This window comes from Typopeltis vanoorti, chromosome 14 (genome assembly GCF_054136105.1).
Source record: "Typopeltis vanoorti isolate ZY-2024b chromosome 14, IOZ_Tvanoo_1.0, whole genome shotgun sequence".
NCBI lineage: Eukaryota > Metazoa > Arthropoda > Arachnida > Uropygi > Thelyphonidae > Typopeltis > Typopeltis vanoorti.
The window spans coordinates 85,284,948-85,303,640 of record NC_143562.1 but is presented as its reverse complement, the minus strand read 5'-3'; the positions used below and the strand labels follow the sequence as shown (position 1 = coordinate 85,303,640).

The 18,693-nt window shown below is 35.5% G+C and overlaps 1 protein-coding gene across 5 annotated transcripts in view; it reads left to right on the top strand.

Moving 5' to 3' along the window:
• Window positions 1–18,693, top strand: part of lig (ubiquitin-associated protein-like lingerer) — a 465,599-nt gene that overhangs the window by 170,002 nt on the left and 276,904 nt on the right. For all 5 annotated transcript variants that reach the window (XM_090403755.1, XM_090403757.1, XM_090403754.1 and 2 more), the window contains exons 7-8: window positions 3,761–3,913; window positions 11,012–11,070. In XM_090403755.1, coding sequence (XP_090259881.1) covers window positions 3,761–3,913; window positions 11,012–11,070 — 212 coding nt within the window. The remainder of the gene's footprint in view (window positions 1–3,760; window positions 3,914–11,011; window positions 11,071–18,693) is intronic.

Genomic DNA, 18,693 nt, shown 5'->3' with positions numbered 1-18,693 from the left:
TTAAATTACTGCTCTAATAAATTTGATATGAAAATGAGCAATTAAAAGACAAAGATGGTGAAAATATGTAGAGAACAGCATCCCGAATAGAGTACCTATAGAATAAGTACAACATTTTGCATCTTTAGACAAAATATTTAGTGAAGATAGCAAATTAAATATGAAAATAGACAAGAGATAATACATGATAATGGTGAATTCATTTTTAATTTCAGGATGTGAGAGTTGGATTAATAAAGTAGTTGATTATAGAATACATACCACATACATGGAAGTTCTGAGATAAAGCAGGGGAGTGTACAGAGGGCATCAATTTGAGTAATCATAGTAAAAATGAAGGCATTAGGTAAGAACTTGGTGGTTAGCATTCAGTGATAATCTGTAGTAGTATTGTCACTTAAAAAAACGGGAAAGGTAAGGTTAGCACAATGGGTGTCAGATACTTTGATGCCAAGAAAAGTCTGAGGAGGATCAAGATCCAGATGATTTAATGTAGTCACAAGTTCAATAGCAGATAAAAATATAAGATCTGACAATATTGGAGTGACTAATTTGGGGAAAAAATCAATGACAGATTGTTAATAATGTAAATTTATTTGCATAGTGTTATAGTAGCATGTGCATCCCTTGAAGGTATATGAGGTGTGACAATTTAATTCCCAGAATGCACCTGTAAAAAAAACCTACATTCAGAACTATACATAGACTTCTTCAAAGGTAACTACTGTCGCCTTTGAAGTAGTCCCCTCGCGTGTTTATACATTGGTTTAGATGGTGTTCCCGTTTATGGAAACAGGCCTGGAACTTTTTCTGGAATACTCTTGAGGTTCTTTATCACATTATGCTGGATATAGCGATGTCAGAAACTCTTTGTCCTTTTAGCGCAGTCTTTAATTTTGAAAAGAGCCAGAAATCACAGAGAGCTAAGTTGGGTGAATAAGCAGGATGATCTAATTCGGTAATTGATTTTTTTGGAAGAAACTTTCTCACAATGAGCACACCATGGCTTGGCCATGGTGTGCTCATGATGGACTATTGTCATGATGGACTATTGATGTCATGTCATGATGGACTATTGTCATGATGGACTATCCACTTGTCGGGCCACAATTCAGGGCTTTTTCTCCAAACAGAAGCTTGTAATCTTTTCAGCACCTCTAAATAGCATTTACAGGTGCTGAAAGGGTTAGTTGACTATTTGTCTGTTCAATGAATTCATAGTGGACTATCGCCTTGTGATCAAAGAAATATGCCAGCATGGTCTTGAACTGTGAACTTGACATGCATGCCTTTTTCAGACATGGCAAACTTGGGGTGTTCCACGACATGCTCTGGCATTTTGTTTTAGGATTGTACTGGAAACGTCCTGTAATTACTCTCGGAAACGTGCTTATTTGCAGAAAGATCAGCTGCAACTTGAACCTGCCGCTGCATCTGTTCGTCCGTCAAGATCTGAGGCACAAACTTCGAACTGACTGTTTCTTGATTCATTTGCAATTCATGAACCATTAATCACACACTTAATATTTGCTGTTTTAAGGATACTTGTGACATGAGACTGAATGATATATGCACGTAAACACAAAGATATTTAATTAGCCAAATATTTCGGTCTGGAAATAGCAGACCATCCTCAGTGGTATTACAAGAACAGTATTAAAAAAAAAATACAAGCTAGAATACTAACAATAGATCGTTAAAAATAGAACACATCGCGTGATGTTATATCACTAAGTATTAAGTATAAAATAGAATATTTTGAAGTAGAGACATGACTGGGGGAAAAAAAAAAAAATTAATGAGTAACCTTGATTAGACTTTCCCAGATTTTTGATATAGATATACAGTCATTACGATTCAGGTTGGGATGATGGAGCAAGGCCTCCACGCTTTCCTTGAACAAACGTTCGAACCTATAACGGGATCTATGTAAGAGGCGAGTCCTGGACCAAAAGATGCTGTGGTCAGTTTCAATCCCGTGTTGAGCCAATCCAGACTTTTCAGGTTTGTTGTGAAGAATGGAGGATTGATGTTCTTGGATTCTTTTTTCAAGAGAACGTCCAGTCTGTCCAAAATAGGAGAGATCATAGTTGCAAGGAATTTGATAAACTCCAGGAAGAGATAAAGTTGAGTGTTTGTCTTTAGGAGAAGGAAAATGAGAAGACAATTTGTTAATAGGTGAATACGTAGTTGTTAAAACATATTTCTTTAAAATTCTTGCGATAGGTTCTGAAATACCGGAGATATAAGGAATAGGCACTCAAACTTTGAAACTTTGTTGTTTTGTGGAGGATTATAAGAATTGAGAAGATGTTGAGTACTTTTTTTAGAAAAGCCATCGAGTTTCATGTGTTGTTGGATAGTAGAAAGTTCTTTCTGTAGATAATCAAAAGTAGAACAATTAGTTTTGGCTCTTCTGAGGAGGCATTTTATAATTCCTGTTTTTTGACATGGATGATGGGCTGATTCTTTAAGAATATAATGACCTCTGAACATTGGTTTCCTGTATACTGTAGTTGTAAGAATATTTGAAGGTGACCAGATGAGGAGAACGTCTAAAAAAGATAACTGGTTGTTTTCTTCTATTTCCATAGTAAAATTTATACGATGATGCAAGGAATTAAGACTGTTTAAAAAAGAAGGTAAAGAGTTTTTGCTGTGAGGCCAAATAGTAAACATGTCATCTATATATCTTACCCAAAAAGATGGTTGAGGGAAAATAGATGAGAAGAGGACTTTTTCTAAATTTTACTATTTGGCCTCACATTTTTTTTTAATATCTTTCTTGTGTTTACGTGCATATATCATACACACTTAATAATCATCTGTCAGACCATACCAAATCTCCCAGTCTGTTCACATCTCATCCATTACTTTGTTTTTGGCTGCCCACTTCTGGGGTTGTTGTTTCCATCTTCTCGTCCACCTTGAATCTCTTATGCCACTCAAAGACACTTGACTTTTTCAGAGTATCCACACCATATGCCACAGCATATCAACCACTCCAATGTTTCAGTAGCAGTTTTGTTGATTTTCACTCAAAATTTGATGTTAACATGCTGCTCCAAATTTCAATCACACATTTTTACATCAAAGTTTACATGGAGAGATCTATTATTTTTGTAATAACCAAAAAGCAAATGGCTCTATCGGCTTGAGGTTTAACCACGCATTAGTTAGAAAATGTGCAAACATGATTACTCACATGACTACCCAAATCACTACATGGGGAAACACTATGCGGCTGTTCCAGGAATTGTCACACCTTGTATGTCAGAAAGTTGTTGTTGATGTGAAGTTAGTAATAATACAAGGTTCTCACATACTATCATAAAATCCTGTACCCTTCTCCCATTTCCATGGTACCTATCATGAATTAGCCATCATTTGGATGCTTCCTTCAGATGTATTCATAGTAAATTATTTTCTCTCAATTTTTTGCTTACTATTGTTTGTCAGTTGAAAAGGGGGGGGGAGAAAGTGATTAACTGTAGTTAAAAAAAAAAAATGAAATAACATGCTGTCTCAAAATCTTATCATGTGTGACTTATCCAGTGTTAGGTATGGTAACTTTTTCAAATGGACACTCTATTTGACAAGTTTTGTTTGTAATCCCTGTTTGATCATTATTCTTATCCTGTTTAAAGATTCCATTTTAAGGATCCCAAAGCCGGACTGTTTAAGATGTATAACTTACTGTTTAGCTTCGAAATCAGGTGTAAATAAACAAAGTTTGTCTAAACTTAACTTTGTTTTTTAGGTCGTGGTAGGGGAAGAGGTGGCGGGAGAAGTCGGACTTTTCAAAACCGTGGCTTTAATAATGATGGATTTCCACAGTCCATTGATACTTGGACCAATAGCACAGCAGAGCAGGTAGATGCCTGTGTGAGTGGAGATGCTACAATGACTGTTGGTAAGTCTTTAACCTCTTAACTTCTTGAATGCAGCTTAATTTTAAAATTCTACAGCATTTTAATTTTTGTGAGCATGTGCGTGCATGCATGTATGTGCTACCTGAAGTTTTTTTTTTGTAATGCTACAATCTAATTTTCCCTAGATGAATGGTTGACAAATGTATGTCATTCTGTTGACTACAAACAGTGTTTGGTTTAGACACTGTGGATGTGTGTGGGAGAGAGAGAGAGTTTGTAGTCTTACATGATTCTTCAAGGATCAAGTTGTTTTCCTTATTGTTGTCTTTTAAACTTTTTTCTATATAAACTTCTATTTTAATAGAAATATAATATTTCTGTTCCAACAAACTGGTAATAAAACATTATTTATATCATATAAATTACTATCTCCTTCAACGACTTAAAGCACCATTTAGGTTAATGCTGCCACTCCCAGGTCTCCATTTATTTTTGTTTCCTAGTCTGCATCTGGAATACGTTCATCCAGTTGTCTTATGTCTTCCATTACCACATCCATCCAACTTTTGTGGATCATCCCTCAATCTTGTTCTTTAGTAACCTTTCTTTCTCTTGATATCCACACAGTGCTTAATTTTGTCCACCTTTACTAATAAGCACTGAGTGGATATCAAGAGAAAGAATGGTTGCCTGCATTTACAGCTCCACTTACAATGCTCTACACATGCTCTACAACACTTCACAATATCTTCTACTCCAGTCATCTCTCTAATTCTAGTATTCTTATTTTATCCCTTTTTGTTATGTGGAACATTCTTCTCTTCAAAGTTCTTTGTGGCACATGCAACCTGCCTTCCTGTTGTTTAGTCATTGCCCATATCTCACTTCTATAGGTAAAAGATTGGAATAATGCAAATACTGAAGAGCTTTCTTTTTAGGCATAGGTAAATCTCCTAAGAGATAATTTTAAACAGCCAAAATGCTTTGTTTCATTGTGTGATGATCCTACTTATTTTCTTTATCTTGTTTTTCTTTAAAACTAATTAATATATCAAGTCAAGTATAGTTGTCCACAACTTCAATATGATTATCTGTTAATATTAGTTCAGTTTTATCTGAATTTTCCATCAGTTATGTCTTAGATATATTAAAATTGAACCATTTTTTCCCCTTGCTTTCTCTATCAAGGTCATTTAGCATTTCCTGTGTTTTTTCTTTATTTTTTTTTTGCTAAAAGAACAATGTCATCTGAAAAATGTAAGTGATGAGATTTTTTTTTTCTTTATGCTAATTGCATAGTAACTACTGCTAATATAGCAGAAAACAATTTGGGTGATATAAGATCTTGCCTATCGCAATATCAATTCCTTTCCCTGATGTTTTTTGGCAATAAGGTATCAGACTTAACCAATTTTAAGTCCTACCCTCCTTGTGAAAGATGTAATGCATGTTGTAATGAGCAAAGTTGACACGAGATGTAGCTGCACATGATGTCAGTTGAGATCCGATGATTAATAATATCTCATTTGGATGGTGTGGAATTATGTTATGATTAAGGGCTCGATTTTGGTAAAATCAACCAGGAAGTTTTTCAAGTGGAATGTTTGATCGCTTGTTGGATTTCCCCCCCCCCCATTTGATGCCATTGATGGCAGTAGACCATTTTTTATATTGAATACATACCTAAAACAACATCAGTTTTTCAACCAATGGATATGGTGTAGTCAAATTTATAAAAGATTTGTAGTTCTACATCTAATCAAAGAGAACAGAACCGTAATGTACCGCTCTGTTCTCTTTGTATAGCATTCAATATTGATATATTGAATGCCATACATTTGCTGAATGATGTTTGGAACAATAGTAAATTTAGTTTAATCCTTTATCCAAGTGTGAGAAAACAAAGTTTGCACCTGAAAATATCTTCAGGACTGAAGCAAGGTGGTGCAACTGTTGGCAACTCGGAGCAAAGGTGGACCAAGCTTGTCTCAGTATCTCCCGCCATGCAAACAGCGGAATGTATAATGCTATGCATTGAGGGAAGGGCCACTACCCAGACCGGTTTCGACCTTTATTCAGGTCTCGTCAGTGGGAGGCAGACCCAGAGGTGGTGACACTAAGGCAGAAGCACTGGAGAGGTCATATTTACCTATATGAGTTGCCAACCGGTGCACCACCTTATTATTAAAGTACTCTGGATTTAGAGAAAGATGATAAAAGTTTATTTTGCACTCGGTTAGACTATAGTAAATTTAGTTTAATCCTTTATCCAAGTGTGAGCAAACAAAGTTTGTGCCTGAAAATATCTCCAGGACCAAGTGCAAAATAAACTTCCAATATCTTTCTCTAAATCCAGAGTAATAATAAGGTGGTGCACCAGTTGGCAACGCATATAGGTAAATATGACCTCTCCAGTGCTTCTGCCTGAGTGTCACCACCTCTGGGTCTGCCTCCCACTGACGAGACCTCAATAAAGTTCGAAACCGGTCTGGGTAGTGGCCCTCCTCTCAATGTCTGCATTATACCTGTCTGCAAGGACATGTGCTTTCAATGGTGGGAGATACTGAGACAAGGAGTGTTGAGAGCTTGGTCCACCTTTGCTCTGAGTTGCCAAAAGTTGCACCACCTTGCTTCAGTCCTGAAGATATTTTCAGGTGCAAACTTTGTTTGCTCACACTTGGATAAAGGATTAAACTAAATTTACTGTAGTCTAACCAAGTGCAGAATAAACTTCCAACATCTTTCTCTAAATCCAGAGTAATTTAATAATAAGGTGGTGCACCAGTAAATATGACCTCTCCAGTGCTTCTGCCTTAGTGTCACCACCTCTGGGTCTGCCTCCCACTGACGAGACCTCAATAAAGGTCGAAACCGGTCTGGGTAGTGGCCCTTCCCTCAATGTATAGTATTATACATGTCCTTGCAGACATGCTTTGCATGGTGGGAGAACTGAGACAAGGAGTGTCAAAAGCTTGGTCCACCTTTGCTCCGAGTTGCCAACAGTTGCACCACCTTGCTTCAGTCCTGAAGGTATTTTCAGGCGCAAACTTTGTTTGCTCACACTTGGATAAAGGATTAAACTAAATTTACTATAGTCTAACCAATTGCAAAATAAACTTCCAGTTTGGAATAATGTTACTTCGACAGCCATAACCAATTGCTTCAAGCAGTTATAATGAAATTCAAATAAAGTTTTGATTGTAGATGAAGATGATGGAAATGAAGAAAACAACTTGCCATTGTACGAATGTTCACCACTATACCTAATGTTCTATGTTTTAATAATGATATCAGTGAATTTGTACAAGTTGATGACATGTTAACCACTAGCCTTCCTACAGAGATGTTGTAGATGCTGTGCTCAACAAAGGTGATAAAAAATGACACTAATGATGATATAAGTGATGAAAATCAAATGAATTCGAAACAAACAAAACAAAAAAAAAAAAACACCTATGCAGCAACACATCTTGAATTAAAAAGAAAGAGATCATTTCTGATTACAATGTTCTTCCAAAAGATTTTGCAAAAAAAAACAAACAAAAAAACCTGCAACTATCGAGGATCTCCAGCCATCAACATTGTCATGGCCCGATGATCCTCCTTCTGACTTATTATCAGAAGGTCAGTAGTAGCCTAATGCTTCGTCACAATGTCTACATCATTCACCCCACTTCATTTCATTACATGGTCATTTTACCATTTCACATCATCACCAGAAGGGTACAGTACAATAAGATATTTTTGGAGAGAGAGAGAGAGACCCATTCAAATAACTTTTATTACAGTGTATTGTTCTAACTGTTCTATTTTATTATTGGTTATTGTTGTTAATCTCTCGCTGTGCCTAATTTATAAAATAAACTTTATTCTAGGCATGTGTATATAAGAAAAAGATACTGTGGGGGGGATACTATCTGTTGCTTCAGGCATCCACTAGAGGGTCTTGGAAGGTATCCTCCATGGATAAGGGGAGGTACTACTGTATTCTCTTTTAGCTAATGTTAACTTGTTGGCCATTACTTACTGTTTGCTTTCCATTTAGTTGAACAAGTGTGCATGCTCACCCTGGAGGTTGGTGGGTGATTGACAGCTGACAGAATGTTCGGTACCAGGGTAATGAGAGGAAGAAACATGAAGAGGAGAGAGTCGAGATTTTAGAATGCAGACCAAAAAATTTTATTGTTTTAGGAAGTTTTCAAAAACTTGACAGTCAGAATAAATTAATAAATGATTCTGGGAAGGGAATCTTAACAAGGTGAATCCTTAGACTGGAAAAGTGACTGTCAACAAGTGAATAATAAATAAAAGGAGATATTTAAGTCAGTGTTCTGTCTTGACATTTGGAGAAATGCAAACATGGCAAGTTTTATCTTCCATCTCACGAACACTGATGATATCAGTATATCATCAGAACAAGTGGCAGAATTGGTGAAATCTGATACTGTAATGTGGCATCAATGAAAGGTCTACTTTAATGCATTGCTTATAATGTAGCAAAAGAAACTGTTTTTCTCTGGTAAAGAATTTGTGATTGATGCTTCTTGAAGCACCAATGAGAAATGTAGTTAAATTGCCTGAGGTAAGAATATTCATACTCTGTGAGGCATGACTCGGAATAGAGGAAGGCACAACCCTCCTCTATTCCGAGGGTACAGCAGTAAAGCAGTTCTGCAGGCCAGACACTGATTAGTTCATGGGACCAAACCAGTTAGTAACGAATCTGAAGGCTTTCCGATTTATCACCATGGAAGGAGATAAATTGGACTATATCAAAATTTTTCTTCAATATTTCTTATATCTGCAGAGTCTGAAAAAAATTTCTTTTTAAAAACTAGCACGAATGTTTTCCATTGCTCTTGTGCATTGTTATAGGATGCGTATCTAATTTGACATTCCTGGTGCATTTAAATAGCTGTTATTTATTTTATACCATGCTTTTACTTTTTTATTTATTATTATTATTATTTTTTTTTTTCAAGTTAATATTTTGCAACCCATGGTTGAAGGCTAAGCATCTTATCCTGGAGTTGCAGTTGTGAAATCCAAGAATACTTATAAGGCCCATCTTGTGCACAGTGCTAACCCGAGATATTTGTACATCACAAGTGATGCACATTTTTTAATATTGTGATCATGATGATGCACAAGTCTGAGGTTTTCACCATGAAGTAGAGGGTTAAATTGTAAATAGAAGACCATGCCTCCTTAGTTGTTTAATATGGAACATCTTATACTTGAGGATATATACAGGCTAGCAATTTATAAATTGAGTAGCTAGTGCTGATTTTCATACTCATTTCACTTAAATCAGCTCTTGCTCTTATTCTGTTTCTTCAAGTTGAATGTCAAGTCATAATCTGCCCAAAACAGGATTTTGTCTTATCTGTGGCATAGCAGCTTACTTGTAGTTGGATAAGAGATCTATTTTCAGAGCCCTTCTGTAATGGGATATTTCTAGTCCTCTTTCAAGCAATGCTAAATTGTTTTATGTTTATTTCTCCTCTCTTAAAGCAGCAAAAAATCAGTCAATAAAACTCTACACAAAACTCATAAATGGCAATTATTGAGCCAGCCATTAACATATGCCACCTGACTCAATAAGGACTCTAGCACACAGAATTCTTTGTTTCAGTTGACTTGAGAATTTGCATGCAAGCCATGAAAATTCCAGAAGTGATCAAAAGTGACAACATATGAGCAGATGGTCAAAATGGAAACATTTTGTGACAAAGCCAGCTTATGCTGCATTTGCTTGGAATGAAAAGAGTAACCAGAGATGAGTTCATTATGGAAGGAATTTTGAAGTGGATATATGGTGCTTGGATATAGTAAACATATTTCCAAGTACAGTTAGCCAAGTTCAACCCTATGTGCATACTATAGATTTTCATTATACCATACTCATATATGGAGATCATAGACAGTTAGCTAAAATGAATTCTTAGAACATTTATATATGGATCTTTGGTTGGGACTTTTAGGAAGTGTATAATAGAGAGTATATTTGTTTCAACATTGTTTGCTGTAGCATATGTCATTCAGATTATCTGTAGAATGTATGTATTTATTTATTAGTAAATAATGTAGGGAAAAAAATACAAAGTTGCTGGCAGAAAAATTTTACATAGCTACCTAAGGCTTAGCTTAATCTTGCTTGAAGAAGGCCTAGAAATTTCTGCTTCTCAAAGATTAAATTAATTCTTTGATCTGTTTTTCATGGAAGTGCTGTCCCCAAACTTCTTGTCTGTAGAATAAGAAACATTAATCAAACTAAACTAGAAGTATATATGTTAGTGGTATGTTATGTAGCTGAAACAGTAGTGCATAGAGCCTCTGTAGCTCAGTCGGTATAGACGAAGCCCTTTGGTCGGAAAGACCTGGGTTTGCTTTCCGTCCATGACATGAGGAACCTTTATCTGGTTTCTTTCGACTAAAGGTGAGTTAGCTGGTCTCATATCGAGGTACAATGTTTTTCTGCACGGAAACTCGGATTTTTCATCCCTAAGAACTGGCAAACTGGCCTGTGAACACACACATGGATCTACAGTAGTAAAATACATAATACCTCACTAGGAGGGCTCAACCCGTTCTAAGGGATGGTCGAGGAATGGAGGAAACCCCACACGAATAAATAAATAAAGTACTGAATACTGAAACATTTACAGTGAAAGTTATGAGCAGAATAAAAATTGTAATTTTATTCTGCTCATAATTCTGCAGTTGTTAATTCTTGACTGCAGCTTTGGTTGTGACGCATACCTCTGTTTTGGTGGCCCATATTTTTCAGTTCCAAGGATCCTGATTATTACTGGATTAAAGTAGTCTGTGAAAGATCTCTAGAAAACATTCTGCTGCTTCTAAAACCAATATTTAATTTAGAAAAATGCAGTAAATAGAAATAAATTGTATCTGGGTACAATGTGTTAGTGATATTTTATGCACTGGGGTCTAATATTGGATATTGGCTTATGAGCACATATCCTTATGATTATAGCACTTTTAAAGTTATACATATTTCAGTCAGTTTAGATAATATTTTATTATTCATAAGACCAATTCATAAATTTTCAAATTGGTGGAATTATTTTATAGCTACATGTAATCTCTTTCAACTAATAATCCTTCTCTGAATTTAGGAAATTGGTCAGATTTCGCTGCAAATGAAGACTGGAGTGAAGAAGACTGGACAGAGAGTGTAAGTTATTTCAAAATGTCTGAAGTATGTCCCTAGCGTAACAGGATTTATGTATGAATATTTTAAGAGCAGTTAAGCTTCTACATTTAACCTTGTATATCATTCACAGTTATTGCCCTCCATCATTTGACAGTTCAAGTGATAATTTAATTAATTTTAATAGACAGAATTTTACCTTTCTAAAAACCCATAAATACCTATTACAAAATTCATAATTTTTGTAGTAGGCATTTCATATATGCTGTCTTCTGTTTCATACCTTTGACAGAAGAATGGTGTCAGATAACATTCATTCTGATTCTGTGGAGAGAGAGCTAAGGAATCATTCTTGGATTATATTTGCTTAAAAATATATTTAGACATTAACGTAAAGTCTAAATATGGTACAGAACTTAAATTTACTGTTATTCATAAAGTCATAAATTGGGAAGATAAAATATTGTTTTACACAGAGAATATTTGTCACAAGTCGTCTGGAACCATGATGTTTAGATATTAGTGAAAGTGATGTAAATGGCAATGATGAAACTCATCATTGGTTTACGAATATAAAATCAATATAAATTGATTTACTTTTTTGTACCACTTTGGTAATCAGTAGAGACTTATCAAATAGATTTAAGAAGTCTTGTCTGAAATCTCAACTTCCTAAAAAAAAAAACACATCTGAACATTTGGTTTCTAAATTGAAAGGTTTGAATGTGTTCAACATACACCAAAAAATACTTTTCAGCCTTTTACTAGGAGACATGCATCTATCATGGATGGAAATGGCATGAAATCCACAAAATACCCCAAATTCTTATTTATGTATATGTAAATGCAGATATCTACAAAACCAACTCCTGACTATGATTCAGGGGTTTGTTTTCTGGAGGAAAAACCAACCCCTGAAGAGGAAAGCTGGGAGCCATAAACCAATATTGGCTTGAATAAAGACTTGAATAATGGTATTGTAACTTGCTTTCTCCTACAAGTAAAGCTTAGTTTAATTAATCCTACAGTCTGTTTTGGCTTTATTAGTTGTCTGATGTTTAATTTATCATCAGTGCCTGTTGATGTCTGATACAATTTTCACTCTTTTCTTCCATTTCCTTCTGTCTGTTGCAAGGTGATTCAACTCTTCCACTCCACTCATTTAAATTATCTACCCACACTTGTTTTTGCCGTCTTCTTTTTATGCCATCTATAATTCTAATAAACATCAACTTTTGGTCTTTCTGCTATCATCCATCGTACAGATATGTCCAAAAAGGCTGAGTATAATTGTTTATTGCATTAGATTCTCTTTCTAATTTACTTTACTGGCGAGTTCTTCATTCATTATCTTTTGCGTCCATACATGTCTAGAACCTTTATATAGCACATTCTTTTAAATGTCAGGAGTCATCTAATAGTCTTTAATCATTACCCATATCTCACATTTGTAGAGAGCACTCAAAACTTATGTTATTATGAGCAAACTGGTCGATCTGCACAAATTCATCAGGAATGCATTTCTCGTAACGAAACCAACAAATTCGGTTTAGTAAACCAGATATTTATACACTTTATCTACAAAACACAGAATTCAGTGAAACAAAACCAAAGTGTTCCTCAAAACTTACTTTCTTCTAGAAAGACTACAAAGAAACCCGTGAAGCACATATTCACAGCCCAAATCTGAAGAAAAACGATTGCCTAAAACTTTCTCAATTTTGGGAAGTTAATAACCGATACTCACCATTAATGTAATTAAATTTTGTTTATAATTTAAAAATAATTAACTATCTAAATTTATTGTAATTTATTTTGAATATCTATTAATGCAGATAGGGCTATTCTCCTGAAGTCTTTATTGCACATAATATCACTTGCTTTCAGTTAAATTGTTCTTTTTTGAGTTTTCATTTCATTTCATCATCAAATTCCTGCCATGTACCCTCAAGGGGTGTACAGGATATGACAGTACTACATGAAAAAATTACATCATTACTAACTTCCTATCTACAATTTTCCTCCAAATCAGTCTGTTACTTGTCAAGACTCCAACATTATCAGATCTTATATTTCTATCGTCTAAGGCACTTTGTACTGTATCAATCCACCTATATCTTGGTCTTCCTCTGGGTCGTTTTTCTGCCAACCTGGCAGAGAACACTTGTTTTGCTAATCTTTCCTCTCCCATTCTATTTAGGTGACCATACCATCTGAGATTAGCTCTGCTAACACATTCCTGGATGCTGACAATGTCAAGTTCTTTCCTAATATCCTCATTTTTAATATGATATTGCCACTGATGCCATCTGTTCACGCCTCTAATCTTTCTCAGGACTCTCATATCTGCGGTCTCTAGTCTTTGGTCAAGTGTTTTACTTCTGACCCAGCTCTCAGATCCATAAGTTAAAATTGGTTTGAACACAGTCTTGTATACAGCTAATTTAGTGTTCCGACTAATTTCTTTCTTATTCCATATGAATTTATTCAATTGACTTCCCACGATACCAGCTTTGCTGATTCTGCTGTCTATTTCTATATTTAGTTTACCATCTTCAGTAAAAATTGTGCCTAAGTAGCTGAAATGTTTTACTTGTTCTACAGGTTCTCCATTCACAACACAGTTGACATTTTCAATGATTCTGCCTATTTTCATTGTCTTTGTCTTTTTATTGCTGACCTTCATACCATATCTATTACAACAGCTATTCAATTTAGTCAGAGAATCTTGCAGACTTGTAGCGGATTTATTTAGAAGTATAACATCATCCGCATAAAGCAAAGAGCTGACATTAACATCTCCAATTTTGATATCAGGTTTAATACCACATTCCTTCATAATGTGATCCATATAGATAATGAATAACAGAGGGGATAATGTACATCCTTGTCTCACACCAGATTTAACATTAAACCATCTTCCTGTACTTCCTTCAATTCTAACTGCTGACTCACAACTCAAATAAAGACTAAGTATTGCTTGATATAATGCCCCATTGACACCATATAACTGCAGCGTATTGAATAGCTTCTCTCTTGGCACCTTGTCATATGCCTTTTCCAAATCGACAAAACTTAAATACAGATCTTTGTTATATTCCCATGCTTTCTCGACTATTTGTCGTAAAGTGAAGATCTGGTCCTGACAGCCTCTATTTGGCCTGAATCCAGCTTGTTCTTCACCAAGCTTTTCTTCCACAATTCTTCTCAACCGTTTCTCAAGTATACTTGCATAGATCTTGCCAGGAACACTCAGTAGGGAAATACCTCTGTAATTCTCACAATCAGTTTTATTTCCCTTTTTATATATGGGTACTATGAGAGCTCTACTCCAATCATCGGGAATTCGCCCCTCTGTCCAGGCTTTCTGAACTATGCAGTGCAGCCACTGTAAGACTCTTATACCACCATACTTCAGCATTTCTGGTCGAATATCATCTACTCCTGCTGCCTTTCCACATTTCAAGCCTTTGATAGCTTTTTCTACTTCAAGTATGGATATGTATTCCTGACTGCATGCCTGGTCAGTGTTTTTTATCACTGTGCTGTCATCACTGCTTGTTTCATTTAGCAGTTTTTCAAAGTAATTACTCCATACTTCAAGGATATCTTTTTCTCCTGTTTTCATTTCACCTTTATCATCTCTAATTCCTTTTACAGCACTCTTTCCTCCATTCCTAAGCTTCTTCAACAGCCTCCAGAATATTTTGCCACCTTCTTGATATTTATTTTCTATATTCTTGCCAAAGTCCTCCCATGACTTTTGTTTAGCTAGTTTTACACACTGTTTAGCTTTCTTACATTTGTCTCTGTATTCTGTAAGAGTAAAAGCTGACTTATTTGAAAAGACCTTTTGATATGCTTTCTTCTTTTCCTTCACTGCCTCTTTAACTTCCTGTGTCCACCAGGGAGTTCTGATTTTTTTATCTTTGCACACAACCTCACCACATGCCTCTCTGGCAGAATCAATCAATGTTTCCTTCAGAGTTTGCCACTGAATCTCTAAGGTTTGATTCCTGTTCTCAAACTCTTTGATTTTCTTTTCAATAATATTTCTGTAATTTAGTCTACAGTTTACATCTGAGAGCTGCTCAACTTTTATTCGCTTTAAAACTTTCTTACATGTTATTCTTTTCAATATGAAATTCAATTTTATCCTGCTCAAGACTAAATAGTGATCACTTCCAATTTCAAATCCTCTGTACACTCTGGTGTCCTGCACCAGGGAGAAAACATCACTATCAACAATAACATAGTCAATGAGACTTTTCTTATTCCTAGCCTCTTCTTTCCATGTGAATTTGTGCACATTTTTATGTTGGAACATGGTGTTAGTAATAACCAGTCCATGTCCTGAGCAGAAATCCAACAGATATTTGCCATTATTATTAGCTTTGCTCTTTTCTCCAAATTTTCCCAAAATATTTTTGTATGTTTCACAATCATTTCCTACTCTACTATTTAGATCCCCAACAAGGACCAACTTTTCCTTTTTCATTGTGTCAGTTGCTTTTTCTAAAGCCTCAAAAAATTCCTCCATTTCTACCTTAGTAGAACCTTCTGTGGGACCATAGGCACAAATAAGTCTCATTGTCCAGTTCCCCATTCTCATCTTTGTCCACATTACTCTACTTGAGACTGACTGCCATTCAAGAAGATTAGCCTCGTATTTTGTGTTGAATACTATGGCTACTCCTTCTTTTCCTTGATTGTTATTGCCTGAATATAACATTTTGTATTTATTGCTCAGAAAGAGCTCACCAGTTTTGGTCTTTTTTGTTTCAGTCACCCCTATTATGTCGATCTGGTACTTATCTAATTCCTCAGCTAGCTCCATTTCTTTGCCATTCAGGCTTCTTACATTGATAGTACCGATCTTTAACTCTGGTGATGTTGAGTTGGGGTTTGTTTTCAGATTTGTTCCAGTAGCTGACTTTTCGCTGTTCGCCCTGGTTCCCTGGCGAAAACAACGGGGGCCTTGTTTAACCGGGCGACGCCCCAGCCGGCATGAAATTTTGTCATGTTGTACCATCATTTTTTATTTTGGTTTAACCAATAAGAATACAATTTGGTCGGCTAAATCCCAAATTGCCAGCCCATCCTCGTTCATTCAGTATCAAAGTAGATACCCAACAGGGTGCACCACGAGAAGGTGAGGATTGGACATTAGGTCAGAAGCCCTGGTCGGTTCTCCGCATTCCTTTAAAGGCTATGTGGAGGTCTCCTCTCAGTTATACAGCTTTGACCCTTAAGCACCCCTTTTTTTGAGTTTTCATATAACTTTATTGAGAATGGGTATGAAATTTAGCCGAAAATTTTACAATAAAACTATTAAATGTGTTTCTGATATTAATATTTTATAATATCTTGTATACTTTACTATAAATAATAAATTGCATGATAACCACAGAAATGAACTCAACTTTAATGAAATGAATTTAACTTTAATGAAATTTTAAAATACGTGAAATAAAGTACATCTATTTTTTTTAAAATAGATGTACTTTATTTCATCTATTTTTCTTTTCTTTTTTTTTTTTTTTTTAAAAAAAGTACATCTATTTCGTACAGAAATTAACAGTACATCATCAGTGTAGACAAGCAATTCGATGGAATGGAATACAAAGTACATAACAGTCAAGTGATTACCAATTAAAAACCGTTGCCACGTGCTATAAATTAATATTAATAAATAATACTATTAATTTTATCCTTAAAAACTATTTTTTTTGATGGTTACATAAGAAAGAACCTCTCAAACTTTTGGGAGAGAGAGAGAGAGTTGTTGTAATTCAGATTTGGCTGATGTAAAAGGGCTTATCAACTTTCTTTGAAAAGGCTCTCATATTTAAACTTGCATCTATCGAGAAGACTCAGCTTTATCCCACTGGATATTAGGTTTAGTGACAATACTATGTTGTGCCAGACCAGACTTTTGAGGTTTCATGTATTCAATATAACATTGATGTTCGTACATTCTTTTTTCCACAGAACAGCCTGTTTGTCCAAAATATGTTAGATTACATTCACACGGTATTGGGTACATGCCAGCTAATGATAGAGGCACCAGTTTGTCTTTTGTAGATGGCAACAGGTGAGAAATTTTGTTGATCGGAAAATATGTGGGAATCTGATGATACTTCTTCAAAATTCTACCAATCAGTTCCAAGATGCCAGAAATATAAGGGATTGGAATCCTGCGGTCTGTTGAAGAATCCCGGGGCATTGGAACATAGGAACACACCTTATGTGCTCTATTAATTAAAGACTTGATAACACCAGTTTTTTGAGAAGTGTGATGAGCAGACTTTTGATGAATGTATCTGTCAGTAAAGGTAGGTTTTCGATAAACACTAGTTGATAAATTACCAGAAGCTGTGCATGTATGGATGTCCAAGAATGGTAAACTACCATTCTTTTCTTTTTCCATGGAGATTGGAATGCATGGGTAAAGGCTATTGATCTGTTGTAGGAAAGTAGTAAATTCCTCTTCAGAATATGGCCAAATAGCAAAGACATCATCTATATAACAAAACCGAAGAGAGGGTTGGGGATGTGATGAGAACAAGGTGTCTTCCAGATGGTTCAAAAAATAGTTTGCCAAAGGTGAAGACAGAGGTCTATTCATACAATCTTTAAAGATTGTATACTTCACTGTTTTTTTGTCTCTCATTTAGTTGCTGACCATTTTTGTCCTCATGCCTCTAAACGATTATCATCCTTTTCTGATTTCTGTATTGCCTGTGTAATAATTTTTTTAGCCTTGAGATTTCAAAAGTTGTTCATTTAATACCTTATTTGAACTGACATGTTTCTGTTCAATAGGACAAACTGTCTTCTTGTTGCTTCAATATTCAGGTTAGAATCTGAAAGTGCCTTTTCAACATTACCTATTAGATGAAATTTTGGAATTGAATATAATTGCTCAGAATTATATTCTCATCTAATCCTGTAGCTAGTTGTAAGCAAAGTTTGCATTCAAAGTATCTTCAATACCAAGCTACTTGTATATAGAGACTGTTGACTTCACATCAGTTGCGACAGTATCGCATAATGCAAAACAGACTTCTGGTTCGCTGTGTATGTTGCTATGTATTATAGGAAGGGTCACTACCCAGACTGGTTTTGATCTGTGTTGAGGTCTCATCAGTGGGAGCTGACCCAGAAGAGATACTAAGATTGAATTAATGCAGTCATATTTCCCATATTCTTCTCTCTTCTTTCCTCAAGATGGGTTGCATCTCTTATAGATTATAGCCTTCCAGCCTTCTCTGTCCAAAGCAAGCTCTTTCATATTCAATCAGCTTTGAAAGTCCATGCAGTTCTAAGGGCCCTGTGGCAAGTTAATTTTGGTCTTCCTCTCAATCTTCTACCTTCCATAGTGCCCCAAACACCAGGTGAGGAAGTCTGACCAATTCCATTTGCACTGGCCAAATCGACAAAGTTCATGCATTTTAACAATGTTAAGAATTGTTGAATTAGGGCTGTTAAAATCATGCAGCTCTTGTGCATTAGTTTTATGTCCTGTCCAATGAGTTCATTATTTTTCTGGAGTATTTCATTTCCAAAGCCAATATTATCCTCTCTGCTTCTTTTTACAAAGTCCAAGTATGAGAATATTTAAGGTCTAAATATGGGAAAAAATTA